The sequence below is a fragment of the Episyrphus balteatus genome, chromosome 2 (genome assembly GCF_945859705.1).
Source record: "Episyrphus balteatus chromosome 2, idEpiBalt1.1, whole genome shotgun sequence".
NCBI lineage: Eukaryota > Metazoa > Arthropoda > Insecta > Diptera > Syrphidae > Episyrphus > Episyrphus balteatus.
Genome location: NC_079135.1, coordinates 5,207,280 through 5,229,644, shown reverse-complemented (window position 1 = coordinate 5,229,644; position 22,365 = coordinate 5,207,280). Strand labels below are relative to the sequence as shown.

Genomic DNA, 22,365 nt, shown 5'->3' with positions numbered 1-22,365 from the left:
AGGGTGGAGGAGTGTTGCCCTGCAAAAAAAGGGTTTAAAATACCTCTTATCAACAGAGCATTCCGAAAGAGATAAAGCGTTTATTTTAGAACCAAGAAGGAAAAATATGGTAAAGAAAGAAATCGGGCATTTTCGCAAAAAAAGGTTATATCATGAATTTCTTCAGAACGTATCACAGATGAATTTGGTAGTTTGGTATACATATGTATATCACGTATTGCTTTATATTATAAAACCAATTGCTATGGTCTATAACACAATGTGAAATATCTTGAAATATCACAGATTAAATTGACAAGTATCACAGGTCGTTTCATTATGCATTACGTATCGTTGGGATAAGTATTATGAATTTCCCTGTGTTTCAGAGAATAATTCGAATTGACCGAAATATATCACAGATTGCAATATCACCAATGGTCACTGTATAACAGATGAATCAGATAATTATCACAAGTTGTTTGTTATATTCCACATATTGCTTGATTGTATCCCACAGATTGATTAGATAAGTATCACAAGTTATTGTGATATGTGTCACGTATCGCTGTATCTATAATGAATTCCTCTCTTATACACCACGAGTTGTTCCTGGTGAATAACAAAACTTCACACGTTTTGTATCAATAATTTTTTCAAAACGTATCACAAATGAATGTAATAAGTATCACAGATTGTTTTGGCATGTATCACAAACTGATTTAATAAGTATATATCACATACATATAAAATTGATCTAATAGTTATAACAGTTTGCTTCGATATGTATCACAGATTGCTGTGGTAAGTATAAGAAATTGTTAAAGTCCATAATATATCACATAGCTATACAAAGCTATAAAAAGTATTACTAGTTTATTCAATGTATATCACAGATTTCGATAAGAAATGGTGCAGATTACGAAGGCATTAGATCTATACCAAAAATTGTATCATGGTATCATAGAGAGTTTTGGAAAATATCGCGACTTCGTCTTATACATATAGCACGTATTTTGCCAGTAAGTATCAGGATTATCATGGCAAATATTGCTGATTGCTATTATTAGTATCTTATTCAAGGTGGTTTAACTTAAAACACAAATTGCCAGCCTTTTTTGCAATCACAACAAATTGAAATTTATTTATTCTGAATAAATAAACATTAACGGTCTCAGTTGACTTCCCTGTGGACAACCATTTATACCAGTTTAGTAATATCTATTTACAATTTATAAACCAATAAACTGTAGTAAGTCTTGAAAGTCATTTTTTTTTTGAGCAAAGGTGCCTTCTTAATGAAGGAGTTAAAGTAGAAATTAAGTTTTGAACAAAGGACTCCAGACCTTTTGTAGAAAAATGAGTTTTTTATTTGAGGAAATTTGATTATGTCACAGTTCACAATATGCTCATCAAAAGTCTTTTTTGGTTCAGCTCCCTAACGCCAATAATTTATAAGAATTTTGAGCCTGAACGTGCATAGTTGTTAGATGTAAGTATGTATGTTCCCTTATATCTTCTAAACTATTTATCAGAATTTGAAAAATGAAGTATCGCTAGAAGCGTCTTGCTTGTTAGTTGGTTATATGTCATTGAAATGTCCTTAAATATGGTGCCTTCTAGACGTAAAAGTCAGAGAAATTGAATTTTGTGACGCATTCTTTTTCATTTGTCTGAATAGTCCAGTTCCCTTGTTTAATTTTTTTTTAAGTTATTGCCTGAAATGTTTATGATGTTGAACGATTCAAGAAATTCAAAAACTTCAAAAGTCAAATAAGGTTTTCTTTAACATTTACAACACTCTAAAGCATTTCACTGCCCCACCAATAAAAGCCTGATAGCCTACCACAACTAATCGAAAAAGACTTACCGAAAAATGTTCTTGATGAAGAACTGAAAAAAGCCGAAAAAAAACCGTCATCAATAACCTTTCAATCAGAAATGTTAACGAACATTTCATTTACCTTTCGAGTTCATTTTTATTCCACGACCGACGACGACGATATCCACGTGATATTTTTAGAGAGTGCATTCACACAAAGATTAACCCTATTTCAGTATTCCAAAAAAAAAAAAAAAAACAAAAAAAAACTTCCCATGGACCACATCAATCCGTCATCGGTCGCGTCGTTAAATACGCATCAGAATTTTATATACATATCTACTATATATTTAAATATCAATAAACCCACGCGCGCGAGAAGTGAAGTTCCATTCGTGTTTGACTTTAATTAAAAAATACCTCGGAACCATCGTTTTAAATCAATTTCCTCTTTTCGAAATATTTCTCTATCTCGCTCTTTTTCATTCTGGGTATCTCTGTCATTTTTACCTCTCCACCGTGTAGAGTCCTTTGCCGTTTCCAATTGAATTTAAATTGAATCGAAACGATGAACGAACGAACAGCAGCCAAAGTATTGTACAGTACACCACCGTGCTCCAAATACCATCATATCATATTCCATACCCCACATCCCCCCCCCCCTCATATAAATTCTCACCCTCTGACTATTTGCTTTCTCCACTTTTCTATCATTCGTTGCAAGCCTTCCTAGCCTTTGGCTATCGTTTTTCATCATCGAACAAATCATTGAATATATCGATGCAAGGAATGAAAGGATTGTGTCGCATCTACATGCATACACAATGACATAAACAAACACACACACACTCACACACATGAAGAGTTCACAGGATGTTCTGATGTTTTATTTTGCTACTGCTGCTGCAGGATGTTCTACAAATTCTACAAATTCTGGCAAAGAGCCAAAAGACACAGCTAAAACATAAGAGAGTGAGAGCTACCAACATACAAAAAAAAAAAAAAAACAATATCAAACCAATGAGACAATAAATCAAGAGTCGGGGTCATTTTCGCCCTCTTTAAGCCCACATCCAAGGACTCTCGTTTCCTTCTTCTGTTTTTTTTTTTTTTTTTTTGTATTTTCTTTAAACTCCTGTCCTGGATAATTGAAAATTATTTGGAATGAGTATTAACTTTGATTTTCTTTTGTTCATTTAATTAATGACTATAGGTTTTAATGGGGGCTTCGAACATTATGGAGTGAGGTTAAAAGGAGAGCTTCTCAACAAGCAGCATTATCCTGCTAACAATTCTGATCATAGACTATGATAAGTATTTAAGAATTGAGCTATTTATATTCAATTTATACCACATCAAAAAAAAAAAAAAAGGAGAAGGAGATAAAAAAAAGGACGACTAATAAAAAAAAAATCAATAAATATAAACTTACTGTGCACACATGCTAACTAAGTCCTTATCAGTTGTGCCTTGTTGCAGGCCACGAATGTATAAATTTGTTTTCGATAGCTGCTCGCCCTGTTGTTGTGTGTTATTAGGACCCATTGTTGTATTAGTATTGGTATTACTCAGACTAGTACTTATGGTTCCGCTCTGTGAGCCGGTATTTGATGAACTGCTTGAGTTTGTATTGCTAGGTGATGCGGCTGTTGGGACTCTTTGTCCGTACTGAAAAAAAAAAAAAAAAAAAAATAAATAAAATCAGATATAAAATATTGTTAAATAATTTGAATAGTAAAATAAATATTTAAAAACAATGTTTATTCATATTTTTAGATTTGTTTAAGTTCAAATAAATTTAATTTATTGGCACAGGTTAAAAAAGGTGTTTTATAAATCTCTGTGGTAATGGTTCGAGTGTTAATAGAGAGCTTTGAGTGTTTACCAATACCAAATTTCGCCTCGATTTACAGAGGTGTTTTAATTGCATATCTTGCAAAGTAAAACTCGAGATTTGGTTGTAATGTTTTCTTAGCTTTACAACTTGCATTTTTTGAATCTATGATTTTTTTTTGTCATAAACAAGAGGCCTACAAACTTGTAGCTAAGATAATTTTACACAAAAATTTCCTTTAAAGTGATCTTCCATCACTCACCGTTTAGAAACTACAACATTTTAAATTTTCAAATCAAAATTGCATACTTTTGGGAGAACATTTGAAATTTTGAATTGCTGTAATTCCTAAACGGTGAGCGAAACAAGAAAACTTTAAAAGACAATTTTATAGAAAATTAGCTTAGCTTCAACTTTGGAGAACATTATTTTTGTCCAAAACTAACTGCTTTGAAGATATGCATTTTTCTTTCTTTTGATCCTCTTCAATGCGTTAAGGGGATCGATTTTTACTGGACTTCTGAGTTTAAGTTTTGATATATTTGTTTGGAAAACAAGATTATTAACACAGTATTCAACACCCGTCATTCACTACCTTTTGATAAAGTAATGATTTTTGATTATACGAATATGAAAAAGGTACTGATATAAATGAATCCGTTTCGGGTGCTACACGAAATTGCATTTTTTCTATTTCTTCTTTTTTAAATCAATTTTGTTAAGGATAAATAAAGTTCTGATTACTTGAACTCAAAATATTCTTATTCTATTAAAAGTAAATTCTTTTCGGTTTAATTTAAAAAATGATTGTCACAAAAAAGGAAGGCACAATTTCTTCAGATTTATTTTACTAAGCCTTCTCAATCTATCCAAAAGAAAGATTTGTAATGTTTTCGTGGTAAAGTTTGTCATAGAAATTCTAAAATGCATGAAATTGATTGAGAATATACTTCATTTGTATTTTTATCGTATTTACTTGTGAACAATAGTGTGACCACAAATTAGAATTTCGAAAAGGGAGTTATATTTTTATTTCTATAAAATAAATAATGGTAAAGTTCGAACACAAAAAAAAAAAAAATATAAAATATTTTTAGAATTAAAACCGAAGTAACAAGTAAGCGTTACGGTTGTGACATTATAATTATGTCTAAGATTTTATATAATTTACTTATTTTTAACATCATACATCCTTTTATTTAGATTTAAGCTCATTTACTTTTCTTATAATACTGTCAGAAAAGCACTGTTTAGAGCAATGTTTATTATAAGGCAGTTTGACTGTAAAAAAAGGATTCTTAGAAGTTCGTCTTACTGTGATTTTTTTTAACATTTTCTTAATAAAATATCTGAAAATAAGAATATTGGTGCTATTAAATTTATCAGACGAGTATTTTACACTTATACATATAAAGCCTATTAAAAATCACAAAAAAATCCGATTTTTTTTTTTTACCCTTACCTACAATTTTTCTATTGGTAAATGTAAAATTTTGGATCGGGTCAAAATTCTGGCTTCAAAATTCTGCTTTTCAAAATTCTGCTTTTTTAACGAAAATTCTGTTTTTCAAAATTCTGCTTTTTTTCTATTCTGCTTTTCAAAATTCTGCTTTTTAAAATTCTGCTTTTCAAAATTCTGCCAGCATTATACTTGAACAAAAAAATTCTGCCAATTCTGTTTTTTTTTTTATAGCATATGCGCTGACTAAAGAAAAATACACCTCATTAATGTAATTCAACATTGGTACTTACCTAAATTTTTTTGTTTAAGTGTCGCAAATATTTTTTAAAATGCATAGACTGACTTTCTTTCAAATAAAATCTATGTTTAACTTATTGGAACCGAGGTTGTTTGATACAAAATATTCCTTTTCTTATTCAAATTTTTGAATATTCATCTTTATTTGATAAATTAAAAAAATTTTAATTATTTTCGGAAATGTATAAAAAACCTTTTCTTAATATTTTCAAATTTATTCATTTATAAAACAAAAATTAATTTGCTTTCAAAGAATGACAAATTATGAAGGTAAGTAATCAAATAAGCAGAAAATTTTTCAAGAAGATGATTTTACAAATTTTTGCAAAAAATTAAAAAAGGATTTTCATAACCCTTTTTTAATTTTTTGCAGAATTTTGAAAAACAGAATTTTGAAAAGCAGAATTTTGAAAAACAGAATTTTGAAAAACAGAATTTTGAAAAGCAGAATTTTGAAAGCAGAATTTTGTAAAGCAGAATTTTGAAAGCAGAATTTTGACAAAAGAATTTTGACCCCGGCAGAATTTTGATCCCAACCCGTAAAATTTGTCCTGAACAACTATAAATATATCATTTCGACAATCAGTGTCAAGAATAGTGAACTTTTATTTGTTTTATTATTAAGTTAGCAACTGACTTTTATTTATTATTAGTATCAGGTCACTGGGGCGTATGCGTAATATTTTTTTAAAAGTTCATATTGTTTTATTCTTGAGGAATTAAATTGAAGAAATGAACTTTGTTGACCATTCAAATTGTATGATTTTTAATCATCCATATCGGATGCAGCAGTTACGAGCCCTTTCAAAGCTTAAAAAAAAATACTACAGGTAAGAAAATACAATATCTGACACATTCCATGAAAGAAAATCCCGCTGAAGTGCGATTTATTTTCTTTATTTGACTGCGCTGTATTAGAAGTCAACGATTATGAATGAATTTTAATTTGTATGCTAAATTTATTTTCTCATATTCGGTTTAACTTAAGTCATTCTTCTAACAAAATAAAAAAAAGCCTTTGAAGTTACATAATCTACAAATTTCTTATCTCTTTTTTAAACTAGAGCTTCTGTTTTACTCATTTATTAATTCATTTAAAAAAAATAAATATACTTTCAGCTTCAGGAATCCCTTTTACTAATTAACTGAGTTAGTTGTTTTCTAAATTTGCCTAACCAACATGCTTGAATACTTAAACACAAAGAAAAAAAAAAAACCATTGTCAGTAAAAATTCTTTTCATTTTTAATTTAATTTCTTTTTTTTTCAAACAAAATACCTTTATCAAAAATTAAATGAAAAAAAATTAAAGCCAACCTCACTTTAATAATGCGCTATTCCCTACAATAACAAAAAGGGTGAATTTGAATTTGCCCAAAACTAAAAATTAAATTAAGAAGAAAAAAAAAAAACAAAAACCAACAAGGACGAATGAACAAATGAATGAGCATTAAAAAAAAATAATAAAAAAAATTATATAAAAATGTTAAAAATCCCGGACGCAAGTTTCATAATTGGGAAATTATCAGAGAAAATTCCTTTTCACGTCGTTTAATCGTTCATTAAAAATGATAACGCCCGGGAAAGAATAAAAATGAGCAAAAAAAAAGAAGATGAGGCAAACTATTATACAAAAAGAAAAAAATATTAAAAATAAAAACCAATTGAATTACAAAAGAAAATAGTTTCCTTTTCTCAGTAAAAATGAAAAGAAAAAAAAAAAAAAATCATAGACCCCTTTGATATCCTTGCTCTGGCTTCGAGTTGCCTGATGGTGTTCTGTGCATCCAAGAGCTCTTTTGGATATACCAGGGCACTCTCTTTAGCGCATTTGGATAACTGCCAACAAATATTTTTTTTTTTATATTAAAGCAAATGCAATGAAAAAGGGGGGATAAATATACACAAAGATATATACAAACACACATAGAACATGATGACGACAAACGAGTAGAAAAATATATTTAAGGTATATCTTAAAAGTTTTTAATCTTCAACGGAAGTTCTTCTATTATCCACATGATTTTTTTTTGATTTTTTATAAATAATTTTTTTTGTGTCTTGTTCCTTTAATAAACCCACCTCGCAAACACACTTTTCGAGGACACCTCCAGATGGTATAGGAGCTTGTTTTTTTTCTCAAAATGTTTTTCTGGGATAAATCTCTAACAAATAAATGAGAAGGGAATCTTCTGAGGGCAAAAGGGGGATAGCTACAAAATTTATCTCCGTGGCACCTTGTACGATGCAGCAGCACCTTTTTATTGGAATACGAGTGTGCCCCCATGATGAAGGTATTTATAAAGTCTGGACTTTTAATTTGTGTCCAGAATTCATATAGATTCACGTGTGTTTGTGTGTGTATATATATTTACGACTATAAAAGGTATACCCTAAAATGCTGCAATGGCAAACTCATTCAAGTTCGGCATGGAAACATTTTATTATTTTCTACTTTTTTTTTGTTGTATTTTATTCTTTTGCTGCTTTAATTGTGTCTATGGTTGGAAGGATTGCTGCTGGCACTGTGTTCAGTTCTCAGCAGCAGCATAGAAGATATCGATTCAATTCGAAATTAATGTCCTCGATAAAGAAGGAGTTTTTTTTGGAAAGAAGATAGCAATCACGTATTTTATATGTATATAAATCCGACGAATCCACGGGAAATGTGTTCAATTGAATGTGATTTTCTGCCTCAGGTAAAAGATAGGGTTTTTTTTCCCTCTGATTTCAATAAAATGGGGATTTCTATTTTTTTTTGGCAAATAATTTGGAAAATAATTAGGAGATATAATATGTTTGAATGTGTGTGTATTCTATAGTCGTAAAGAATAGTTTTATAGAAAAGAGAAAATGCATTTTCATTGTTTTGTGAGAATAAAGGGTTTTTTTTTTTTTTGATGTTGAAAAAAATGTTTTTAATATTCAAAGAAGAGAAGTAGAATATTTGGAAAAAATAATTGAAAAATAAAAAAAAAACATAAACACATGATAAGATGCCTCTAGTGCTTTAGCAATTAATGCATTCCTTGAATTGAATAATATTTCATTAAAAAAAAGGTAGTTTTGAACCTGTAAAACAAAATACCAAGCTGATTTGTATACCATATTTTTGTTTAAATAAATCTTAAGAAAAAAGGAATATATAAAACGATGTATTTTAAAATGTTAAATTTTAACACAAAAATTCACAATCCCAAACTTTTTTCTTGGCCGTAAAGAATTCTATATAGTTTTTTTTTTTTTATAATTTTCCCTTTGTTATAGAATTATTTTCCCAAATTTATTGATCGTTTAAGATTATTTTGTTTGTTTTTGAATTTGATCTTTGAAGTTTTAACTACATACTAGGCTTATTCTATTCTTTCATAGCAATTCACACTTCCCACAAGTGAAAATAAGTTGTCCCACCCGTGCCATTAATTACTATTTTTGTACATATATGAAAACAATCTTCTTAACCCTCTGTAGGCACACCTCTTTTTTGCAAATTTGGTTTATACTTTTTCATGTCGCTAGAACTTTTTTCGGTTTCACTATTTTATAAAGAATCATATATGAAATTGATGTAGAATATTCCGAGGAATTCGAATATTGTATTCACAATTCAAAAAAATGTATTTTCACCCTTATAAAGACACTTTTTTATGACCACTTTTTATTTTTGTCCTGCCAAATTCGCACCCGTGTGCCGACAGAGGGTTAATATTAATAAGAAGCAAGTGTACTGAGTCAAGGATTGTGAAAGTTAAAATAATCAATTTTTTCTGTCCCACCCGTGATGCTAAGAAACCATTTCTATTTTTAAAAATAACCAAATTGACACATTTGCATATTGTTATTAATGGTTACATCTAATAAATTTGTGAGAATTATTCGCAAAAAAAGAGAACTTTGCATTTGCAAACAAATAACTCAAAACTATCTTTAGAGTTCAAGTAATTTTGAGGCAGTTTTTTTTAATTTGTTAGATCTTTTCAATTTACATACCTACATATTTTCCAATCAATAGCAAAATATAAATAAACAAATTACTTGGCAGTTGAATCCATTTGTAAATGCCTACTTTCAAACTATTAAGCAAACTGACATCAGTATTTAAGAAAGTTCAAAACAAACAGATCTAAATATTATTAAAATTGACGTTCACATTATTATTATTATTATCAAAAATTCTAAACATTTGAAAGATAGTTTTGAAATATTTAATTGATGCTGTCATAAATGCACACAAGTTTGCGTGAGTAATCGTAAGTTTTTTTTAAAAATTCGTAAAAAATAACAAAAAAGAAATGAATAATCCAAGATTATCTCCCTATTTCTTTATTTTATTTTATTTGTTTCTTTGCCATTTTTCTTCTTTTTCTTCATTTTAAAGTTTATCATGATTTCTTGTGACAGAAAGCGTGTTAGAAAAAAAGAATTTAAAAATTCCAAATATAATTGGCATACTTTTCAATTTCTTGACCACTTCTGGTTTTATGTTTATTTGAAGGTTGTTCCAACCAGGTATACAGGGTGTCATTGAATTCAATTAAAACTCGTGATATTTCATATTAACTTATGTAATTATTTTTTTTTCTTGTTTAAAATTAATTATCTACTCAATTTTTATCCATAAAGAATAAAAAATTTTAGGACTGAAAAGAACAAAACAATTTTCGAATATACCGAACTTCGAAAAACATTATTCTCGATATCGAAAATTAATTTATTTTTAAATTTAAAGCAAAATTTTCAAAGTTTATATTAAAAAATTATCACTTATTCAATATTTTCAATCTTTAATTAGTAAGCATTCACTAACCGAACTTCTTGCAAAATGACTAAAAGTGTTTAGAAAAATGTATTATCAATATCCGAGACACCCTGTTTAGTGACTCTGTATAGATCATTTAGTTCTTTCGTTTCTCCCTGTGTGCAGATTTCTTTAATAACAATAATCGCGCCGATTAAAGTAATTTATTCAATTACAGATACTATCTCAAAAAGCTAACAAGTTAAACGGTTAAAAAGTTCTTTTTTTTTTTTTTTCTTTAACTCAACCAGCGCAGTGCTTTAAATTTGGGGTCAGCTTATCTTGAAGGAATTTAGTGGAGAATATTTTTGTATCGGAATTTTTGAAGCGATCTGTCATCGTAATTATATTTCTCTCTTATAAAGAATAGAACAAGACTAAATAATATAGTAAGTACTGGAATTTGCAAAACAAAAATATTTAGATCAAGAGAGAATGAGCAAATGGCAAATAAAATATTTGTATGTACAAGTCATCTATGAGAGTGTTTTGTTTGTATAGAAATTATTTTCTTGGAATTTATTTATTAATTTTTTTTTTTCTACTTTCAAAGTTAATTTATCAACACTCTATCTGACGTGCGACTTTGTGGTTGTTGTTATGTCATATTTAAAATATTTTTTCTTATGTTGAATGATTGTATTCGAATGATGAATAAAGAATCTTAATAGAACAATCTGTTATATTTATGTTGTGTGTTGAATTGATGACAAAAGTTCATTGATCTGAGAGTATTTCAATACTCTTGATCGTTTGTTTTTCTTTAAAATGATTTTGAAAATAAATATCTTTTTTTATTTGGTCATAATTAATGAGAAAAGTCCAAATTTTCGGGTTCAAAATTTGTTTTTTTTTTTCAAAATAAGCAAAAGGAATTTTGGAGTAAATATACAAAATATTTTGTATTGGAGATCATAAAATATGATGTGAAAATTAGATTCTCATTTTCCTGAAGTTTATTTGAAAACCAAGAAACTTAATCCACAAAAATAACTGTTAAAAGTGTTCTTTTAAACTTTCCACCGAAGCAACTTTTTTTTTTAAGTTTTAACTCCTTTACTTCTTCTTTGTATTTGTATAGGAATGTTCTAAAAGGTCTTTAAAAACATTATTATTATTTTTTTTTATGAATATAATTCAGCATCTTATTCCTTAATTTTAACTTGGCTAGGGCGAAGCGAAGAAGAAGGTTATAGATTTAAAGGTTTTTTTTTTGTTCGTGAGCATGTATGTTCCCTCATAACTTCTAAAATACTTATGATAATTTGACAAATGAGGTATTATTGGAAGCGTCATAATTGTCCGTTTGGTATACGTTATGTAACGCTCTTTGATATAGCACACCTTAGAGGCAGTACGTTCTGAACTAACACATACTAAAATGTCATCAAATTTGAATGAAATTTCTTTTACTATACTAATTGTAACGGGTATTCTATTATTTCAGCGATTTTTTTTCTTTTTAAATTGGCAAAGCAGAGTTTTGAAAACTAATTTTAATACATTTTTGATTTTGTACAGTGTATTTTTACCTACCGAAATCACCACCTTAAAAAAAAGTAGTAAAAAAATTCAAAATTTATTTTCTACATGAAGAAGAAAGTTTTAAAAGGATTTCAGTATAAGAACTACTTAAAGAAGTCTTGTTACCAAAAATTTCAACTCAAGTAAAAAAAAAACACATATCCTCATCAGGGTCAATTCCATTGAACCATAAATTTCGATACAAAAAACCCCATTATATTAAACGACGACCCTCACACATTTCGTTTCGTATATATTTTTTTCAGATTTTGTAGCTATAACTTGTATGTAGGTATATCTGAAAAACAGATAATTATGTTCGTTTTTATCCAACTTAACATTTGTGATTTTCCAAACCCTTAACCCATTTTATTTTATGATCTCACACAGATATGATTGGATTCGTAGACACAAAGTTTTTATACACAATGTGAAACACAGAGAAAAAAAAATCCACTCAGGGATTCGACTTAATCTACCGTACAATGCCTTACAGCACAGGGCATTGTAGAGAGCTTGACCAGCGGGAAACAATCAAATCAATACAACAAGTCTGAGTGTAGTTGACAATAAAAAAAAAAAAACGAAAAAAAAAAAAAACTGAAAACACCCGAGAGGGGTCAAGTGAATTTGCATATATGTACTCTAGTCGGATATTATGATGGGAACTTCACATGTGTGAATGTTTAGCACATTTTTATTCATACACCATCAGATCCGATGACGACCAACCAACGAACGGGACGGACAAGACGACTTCGACCGATTTTGTGCGCATCAATGGTGCCATTCAAGTATTAGACATTAAGACTTTATACCGAATGAAAAACAAATTGAATTTTCAGACAAAATACATATTTCTATACTACAAAATCATAAAAAAAACAACTGCCCAAGGCGGAAAGGTTTTCGAGGGCCGGACTTAAGGTTTTAGTATAAAGTAAGTAACTGGTCTAAAAATATACAATATACACAACCAGTGAACAAATCAAAAGTAATTAAGTTATAAAATTTTCAAAAACTAATGGAAAAAATGATATTAGAGATTTTTATACCCATCAACACAATAAATATTCGGAGATGGGTTAGTGCCTTTTCATCTATTTATGGCTGAAATAACTAAACAAATAATTCGAATCACAAAAAATTAGATCAGTGGCAAGTTACAAATTTTGACATCGTTATGTAGACGAGTTTATACCAATCAACAAACAACCAATAGGTTTGGTTATATCGTTAAACATTGATTATGAATTAGTGTTGATTTGCTTTGGAAATATACCCATTCCATATTGAAAATAGGCGTTTATACCAATAAAAGACGGTTTACGTTAACTCGTTTCATAATTTTAACTAGTTTATACCAATCACTAAAACAATCTAAATCGATACGTTTAATTTTATTCATTTAGTAGCTTTGTTGGGCCATTGTAGATAAACCCCGCTTAAACTTTTCTTAAGTTTATACCAATCAATTCTAGTTTTATTTGCACCAATGTAAACATTTCTATTTAATTTATGATGACTAGTATAAACTGATCTACTTTTTCTAACTTTATATAGTTCATTTATCCTAAATGATGAAAGTGAACTATTAATCAGCTCTTTTTCTATTATTTATTAATTTGATGATTGGTATAAAATGGTTGTATGCTGGTTTGTATTATAGTCTAACTCTTAAAACTAACATTATTTTAATATGTATATTATAGAAAAAAATTGCATTTTCAATCAAACTTTTGAACACATTTATAAATATATTTGCATAAATTGATTTCCTGATTGGTATAAACTGGAAAAATACCAATAAGTGAAGTGAATTGAATTGAGCTTTGTAATCAGTTTAATATAATAAATTGTTGACAAAAGTAGACAAATTAAACCAATAGATAATGATTGTACAAAAAAGGAAATCTAAAGGAGAAAAAGTTATTAATTGATAAAAGTAACGATTGGTATAAAATTATCTAATACTTAATTTTAGTATTGTTTTCTTATCTTAGTATATTCAATATTAGGAGTAGTTGTATTTGTAAACTTACATTTTTTCAATTATTTCTTTAGAAAAATGTAGTTTCTATTAAGTCGTTAATAGCGTTGGAAATAATAATAACTAATAATTTGATCTGCTGGCTTGTATAAATGTGTTGGTGTAGGTATTTAAAATAATATTTAAATTTAGTTTTTTTTGTTCACACTAATAAGTGGTGATATCTTTTGAATTCTACACTATTATTGTATTACTGATAGCTGATAGGTAAAAACGAGTATTATTAACTAAAAAAAAGTGTATTCAATATTTTATCGTAGCAATCAATTGAATTTTAGAGAATATCAACAATTTAAATTTCATTCTATTTACTAATCTAGTTTTTGGTACAAACTGGTCTAAAGTTCTATTCGAAGCTCATTTAATCGTTTTAACAAGCTTTTTAAGCTTGTAAAAGAAGTTTATCTTGCTTTTGTTTATTTGTCCTCATGATTGGTATAAATTAATCAAGTTTTCCTAGCGATCACTATTTCATCGTATTACGGTGTTCAAACTAAATTTTGACCCAAAATTTACTTTCTTAATTTTACTAAAATTTGCTTAATTTACCTACTTAATTTATATGTTATAACGTTTAAAAGGAATTCTTAAGCTGGTGATTGGTATAAACTGGTTTTACACTTCCAACTAACATTATTTCACTATTTTATTGGAAAAACGTTGTGATTTCTATTATTTTATTGAAAAATCTGGACGAAAAATTGTTCCTAATTAATTTAATGATTGGCATAAACTGATATAACGCAGGGAGAAAATGTAATTATACCAGATAAACTTGGTAAAAGGTCTCAACTATTGAAATGTGGACAAAAACTGTCACCACATTCTATTTTTTATAAATCCTTTTATTGGTATAAATTGGTCTAATAGTTAGAATCCATTTGATTTCATACCAGACTTTTCGCACAGGAAAAAAAAAATTATCTTGCAAGTACCCATCTTGAAACTTTAAATTTTTAGTACATTTAGAATTGTTTGCTTAACATTACCCAAAACGTTTTTACTGTCCTAATTTCATAAATTTTAAAGAGATTTCTTGAATAGCAAATATTCAAAATCCACCCACGCGCTTACAAAAAAAAAAAAACAAACACCACACAATGATGAGAATGACCATTCTTTGACATTTGTGTTCCTTCTACGCATACTGGATGGATGAATTCTAGACACGAGTGTGTGTTTGTTTGTTGGTTTAACTGTCATCATTGTCGTCGGTTGGTCGGTTTGCTTTGCAAAAACGAAAAATGAAAAGAAACAAAAATGATTCCTTGTGTCATTTCGGTCGGTTTGACATTTTTGTATGTGTGTGTGAGTGTGTTCATGTTGCCACCCCATGTCAAATCCATTGTAATCGTAATGGGATCACGGCAAATCGTGACTGGAAAATTCAAATTGTAGTTACTGTGCGATACACTTTTGTTAGGGTGTTGCTGTATTTCATTTATATATTTTGTTTCTTTTTATTCGATACCTTTCTCAAGACTTATCTACCTTTTTCACTTTTGCGAGGAGGGTGCTGGCTGTCATTTTTTTTTTTGGGTACAAGAGAATTTGCAACCCCCTCACATTCATTCGACGAGTGTGTGTGTTTGGCTCACAACAAAGCACGATTGTGTATTTGTAATTTAAATTAACGACAGTCACGTCTCAATTTGTTTATTTGAATAAAGGAATGTACTTTTTATGTGACCAAGGACGACAATGCAAGACGAGAAAATAATATTAAATGTAGATAGAGACTGGGGGTGTTTTTGAGTTTTAAAGGATCTGCATCTATAAACTCACACACCCACACTCTTGAAAAAAAAAATCAGGACACAAAACTTCAATGAGACTTGAGTAAGAATTTTTTGACAAATGTACATATATGTGGTATTGATTTTGTGTTACTATTCATCTCGAATACAACTCGCTCTTTCTCTAGGTACCACACACTGCGGACCAAAAATAAAAAAAAAATTTAATAAGACACGAAAATTCGATTTATTTCTCGGATCCTTTTTTGCTGGAATTTCATGTGTTTAGGCAAAGATGTCACGCAAAAAAAGAGAAATATTCTAAAAACTTATTAGCATTTTAATGTGAGTTTCTTTTTATTTTTTGTTGTGTTGTGCCTTCTTTTGTTGCGAATGTGACGTAACGGTGATAGCATATTGGTTCTAAGTGGTAGGTAAATGCTAAAAAAGGGACAATTATTATTGAATAGGCGCCTTTTTCCGCATAATAATTGAAATGCAGGGGGGAAAATATCTATTTTGTACCTTTCAAAAGCGAGAAGGAGGGAGAAAAAAAACGAAAATTTTTTAAGGATTCTTTATCACGAAAATTTATTGCGATGCCTTAATCAATGACGAACAACACAAATACACACACATTTATACAAAAAGAATTTAAAGAATTTGTTCGAAATAGCTTGAAGGTATATAATACAAGAGTTCTATAATATAGCCGGCAGGCGTAAGCAACTTTGATAAATGACAAGTGAATTTTTTTTTTAAGTTTTCTTGTTTTTGTTTTTATGTAATTTTTTTTTTCTTCAAAAAAATGTTGATGGATGACTTAACTTTAAAAAGGGGAAAAAATATTGTGTAGGTGAATTTATGTTTTTCTACGATTTGTTAAGCTACAATAACAAGTGATGGATGTTTGAGTATCGCGAAACATAAAAAATAACAAAATAATCTGAGACATTTGAAAATGCTATATAATGTGTTTTTTTTAAACTTATACAAAAAAAAAAAACAAATGAAATGAGTAAAGAAATCAAGAAAATTCTCAATCATATTGGTTTTTGTCGAAAACTGGGTCGAAACATAACAACAAAAATTCTCAAGCTCCATAAATCACGAATTTTTACTTAAAAATACAATAAAAAAAAAATATTTAAATTCATTAAATTTATATAAAAATATTGTGCTTTATGAACGTTTGATTGGTATAAAAAAAAATATGGCAAAAATTGTCAATACACATAAAATATTTCACATACTTAATCGTACTTTGAAATGCAAAACAAGTCAAAGAAAGATGAATTGGTGAAATATTAGTTTCATTATCTGATTGGTATAAAACTATTTCAATAAGTTTACTAGTTACTGAATGAAGGTTCACGGATTTTTATTCACAAATATTAAGTAACAACTTTCATTTAAATATTTAAGAAAATAGTAATTGAAAAAAAAAAAAAAATAAATCAATAAATATTATCCTGTTTACGTATAAAGTGATTGGTATAAAATGAAGTGACACGTATTAGTTATAACATGTTTTCATTATTAACGAGCATAGTTCAATGAAATTTTTAAACAAGAACAAAAAAGCATTAGTGTTTTGTGAATTTCTTGATTGGTATAAACTGGTCTAAATCATGTATAAACATTATTTAAACAAGGCGAGTGATGACATTTATTGAATTTTTTAGTTAGTATAAACTAATCTAAGGCACTAAAAACAAACTATTTAATTCTTCTTATGTTTAAACTTATGAAAGCTATTATGATTAAAACTGGCCGCACGCTCAAAATGACAATTAACTAAGAAGCGAGTACATACTGAGTACCATTTTTTGTTTCATAGAAATGTCACTCATCTGAAATATTTTATAATAACTTATAAGTTTATTTTATATAACTTATAAGTTTACTGTTTGAAAATCAGATATTTTTAAGGTCACACCCGTAACGCAAATGAAGTACTAAATGAAGTACTTTAATCTGGATTAATTTATGTATTTTATTACAATATTTTTTGCCTAATAGAAATTCAGTTTTCTATTCGAAAATCAGATGTTTTTAATGTCACACCCGTAACGCAAGTAAATTGGATAGGTATGTATATATCTTCGTATATTTTCTACTATTTTTTTTATAGGTAATATTTAATTTAATATTTCAAAAACTCAAATTAAAAAATATGTCACACCCGTAACGATAGAAGTCATAATTTATACTTTTTTACTGAATATTTCTCTGAATTTAAAATATTTAAAAAAAATGAGTATTTAGGCCTCTTAATATTTAAAATAAATTAAATATGAAAATGTGTTTTTTTTTTCTATTTCTAAGTATCCATCAGAAACAGTGGTCAATCTCTCCTAAAATTTCCCTGAAATCACCAGTTTTTTTTTTTTTCCTAAAAAATCGCATAACTCATTTCCGGAAAAATAGCAAATAAAATGTATGGAGTTTGACATTGATGACAATAATTTCCAATTCCAAAAACTAAATTAAATACAATTTCTAAACAAGAGAAAAAAAAGCTATTAAATTGACCAAAATAAATTAAATTTTATGGAAAATTATCTCAAAAATACATTTGCAACATTACTACACCCCCTGTTTTTACGCTGATAATAAAAAGCAAAACTTAAAATTCATTACCGAAAATGTTTAATATCTACATACTTAGCTGGAAAAAAAAGTGTTATCGGTCATGAAGGTATAAAAATGGCCATGACATTATGAGTCAGAGTCGAAGTCAGGCATGTGCAACAATGAATCACCTTCGGTTTTTGTTTTCAACGTAAAACAAAAAAAAAATAAAAAAAATTATTAAATGTAAAAATCTATAATAAACAAACATGCATTGCAGATGTTTTATCTACAAATATTTGTTTTTTCCATTATTTTCTATATAAAATCTAGATTTTAAACTTGACAGTTGTTTTTAAACACTTTTTTTCTTTGTTCTTTGGTCAAATTGATTATTATTTCATTGTTTGTTCTATCGGTCATTTTTTTTTAGACTAAAGACCGACCGACAACAACCAACAAGTTTACTACCTTATCTTCGTGAAAGTACCTCAAAACAAATGTTAAATTAACTGCTTCATATAAAAAAACAACAATAAAATTTATTGCATTTTACGTCGTCGTGTCGTTCTCATTGGTGTCGTGTTGATGTTTCTCTTTCACAAACAAACTGAAATTTCTGTGATTTTTGTTTAATTGCTTGTGAAATTGACCTTGCAATTTTTGCTTTACCTTTTTTTGTTTTTTTTTTTTTTTGTTTAATCTTGAACTTGGGTTCTGGTGCTTGTTCTGCACCTACTACATTTTTATGACTTGAATTTTATTTGTTTTTGACCACAAGTAAATTTTCTGTTTTTGTGTTGATTTTTTTGTATAATCTTGTCGGTCATGATAAAATTGTCCAAGGTCTCTCCCAGATTGTTAACAATTTTCTTTTAATTTTAATATAGCTCACTTACAGTTGTTTTCTATACGAACAATGTAAGTTTACAAAAAGTTGTTAAAATAATTAAGTCAAAATTGGGAGGTGGCTGTGGAAAATTTGCAAATTTAATGATTCATTATTAATACAAAGTTAAAATATTTTAAAATCCCTCTTGTTTACTAATTTTTTTTTTGTATTGCTTCATGAAAATTAAATTCAAATAAAAAAAGTCCCTGATTTCTTCTTTTTGATTTCTCTGCTATTTGTTTTTCGATGGAGAATTCATAAAAAAAAAATTGTGATGAAGTTTAATAGCCAAATAGCAGATACACAAACTATGTACATTTAACCTTGGGTTTTTTAATTTTGTTTATTCATCAAAATGAAAAAAGTAAACAAAAAAAAATAAATCTACAACACCAGGGGAATGCTTTAAATAAATTTGACCAAATTGTTCGAATCATTACACATTTATCGCATTATTATTAATATTGTTTTTTTGTTTGTGTTGGTTTAATGGAAATTGTTATGTATTTTTGACATAATTTTCCATAAAATATAATTGAACTATTTTTTTTCTTTTTTTTTTGACGTAAACAGACATTTATTTTTGTCAATTTAATAGCTTTTTTTTTCTCTTGTTTAGAAATTGTATTTAATTTAGTTTTTGGAATTGGAAATTATTATAGTCAATGTCAAATTTTTCCGGAAATGAGTTATATGTGATTTTTCAGAAGAAAAAAAAAAACAACTGATGAATTCAGGGAAATTTTAGGAGAGATTGACCACTGTTTCTGATGGATACCTAGAAATAGAAAAAGCACATTTTCATATTTAATTTATTTAAAATATTAAAAGGCTGATTTTTTTTTTATATTTTAAATTCAGAGAAATTTACTTTAAAAAAGTATAAAATATGATTTCCTTTAATAGTAGGTATTTCTATCGTTACGGGTGTGACATACATTTAATAATAAATTTTTGGGATTATTAAACGCATAGTATTCTTTATAAAAATATACATAGATACATAAATAAATCAAAGATATACTTTGCTTTAGTTTCAATATTCAATATAATTGAGTTACGGGTGTGACGTTAAAAATACCTGCTTTTCGGAGAAAAAACTGATTTTCTGAATGTTGATCTACAGCGTTCTTCCGATGCAAAAATAGTTAAAACATTCGTTTTAGCACTTGAACGGATGTGACAAGAAAATGTTATGGGTGTGACATTTTTGTTTTGAATTTTTGCACATAAAGTGCAAATAAGAAAAAGTTTCTTTTCTGTAAATTCCTTCTATAATAGTTCTTAAGCATTTGACCAAAATATGTCACACCCGTTACGTTTTTATAGGAACAGCATTCAATAAAATTCCCTCAAATATGTATATATTTACTGCAAAAGTAATATAATTTTATTTCATACTTGATACAAAATGCACAACTTTTCACTCCACAAATTGTAGAATAAATGGTTTCTTAGTCACCGAATCAGACTGATTTGATTTTTTAACGTCACATGTCACACCCGTTATTACAGGTTAAAAAAATGTTATTTTAAAACTTTATACATGACGTGTCGAAGCTTTTAAAACTTTATTTAGTGAAAAGTACACATTATAAAAATTAGGAAAGAAAATTAAGTAAATGCATATGTCACACCCGTTACAATTGTTCAAATTTTTTGTGCAGCTATTAAAGTAATAATTAATTTTCGATATTTTTTTTACAAATACCATATGTAAGTATTCAGTAGCCTAAAAATAGGAAACAAAAACATACATGAGTTCCGAAATAAAAAAAAGATAAATGTGTTGTATCTATAATAGATACCTACCAAAACTTTGAGTTAATTACTAAGTAACTTCCATGTTTCAGTATTAGTTTATTTTTCTATTTTTACTCTACCGTCAATGATAACATTTCTCTGATATCTACATTTTTTTTTCTCTCTTGCTAATTAATAACAATTCTAATTAAACAAAATTGCTTTCGGGTTCAGTATTGTGGTGATAATGAACACACATAGTGTTCATAGTTAGGTATTTTCTATTTTTTTTTTTTTTTTTACAATTTTGTCGCCAGATAGCCTGATTATTATCAATTACAAAAATTATCTTTCTCACATTTTTGTAGCAATGTGAATTTTTTTTTATATCGTAATTATCGCAAAAATACCACATTAATTTTTTATAGGTATAAAAAGAAGGTATTTTTTTTATCTTACCGGTGTCTATTAAAATTAAGTTGAAATTGGTAGTAAATTTTTCTTGACTAAAAACTAACCATTTAAATAAAATTTGCTTTTTTTTTTTAATTTGTCAGAGGGAATTGTTATTGAAACAAAAAAAAATGTGTCACCATTATTTTTCCAAAACGGAAGTACCATGCACTCAAAAATAAAACGGAAATAATTTAATCTAATTTATTAAACAATTGACCATCATCCTAACTACATTGCACCCAATAATGCATGTGACAACTGACAACCACTTTATTCTGACAATAACCCGCATTTTTTAAAAATCAATTCTCCCATATTTATTAGAGGAAGGTACTTATTCTTGTCAAAATTTTAAGTGTTTATTACTTCCGAGATAGAGCGTTGCCAAATTAAATTCAACACGCCTGCATTTCCCACAAACAAACAACTAATTTACACCCATTTCAGACAGATCAAAATAAAGGAAATGTCTTCTTTCAAAAAAAAAAAAAAAAAAAATGAAGAAAAAAAAGAGAAATCTGTGAAAATTGTAATTTCCTCCTCTTGAATGAAAGATACAATCATAGACAATCACCCATCACCATCATCGTCATCATCGTCCATCAATGAATGAAATGAATGAATAGTTTTTGCTATTTCCAATTCTTGATCATCGAACCGTGCAACATTAATCCTCTCTATCCATCCTCTTTGAAAATTTTCTCATTCAAATTTGTTTTCTATATAACATTAGAAATGGTTGTCAAAATTTTAACACAAGGAGAAAAATAATAAAAAAAAAGAGAAATGGATTTATGATATGCATATAAATTGATAGTTATACAATTAAGATACACAAATAATTGGATTTTAAAAATAGATTGAGGAATTTATTTTTTAAGTTTTTTTTTTTTGTACTAAAAATCTATAGAATTTGTTCGGATTGATCTCAGTTTCAATGAAAAAGCAATAAGCAAAAATTGACATTAATTGCGTCTCTATTTTAATTTTAAACTTATTTTCGAATTACTTCATCGTTAGAAAACTTGTCTAGACTAATTCTTAAGTAAGCAATTTAGGTGAAAGACAACCAATTTTACTGTCAAATATATTTTCATAATAATCTCACTTTAATGTTTTTGACACAGGCAGAAAATTAAGCCTCTTTTTAGTCGTTACCTTCAAATTCAAATTTCCCAGGAATTCAAATATTAGAGTAA

At 28.0% G+C, this 22,365-nt stretch overlaps 1 protein-coding gene across 18 annotated transcripts in view; it reads right to left on the bottom strand.

Moving 5' to 3' along the window:
- LOC129908683 (protein alan shepard) overlaps window positions 1-22,365 on the bottom strand; it is a 487,297-nt gene that overhangs the window by 21,054 nt on the left and 443,878 nt on the right. For all 18 annotated transcript variants that reach the window (XM_055985360.1, XM_055985362.1, XM_055985364.1 and 15 more), the window contains one exon: window positions 3,234-3,469. In XM_055985360.1, the coding sequence (XP_055841335.1) occupies window positions 3,234-3,469 (236 nt within the window). The remainder of the gene's footprint in view (window positions 1-3,233; window positions 3,470-22,365) is intronic.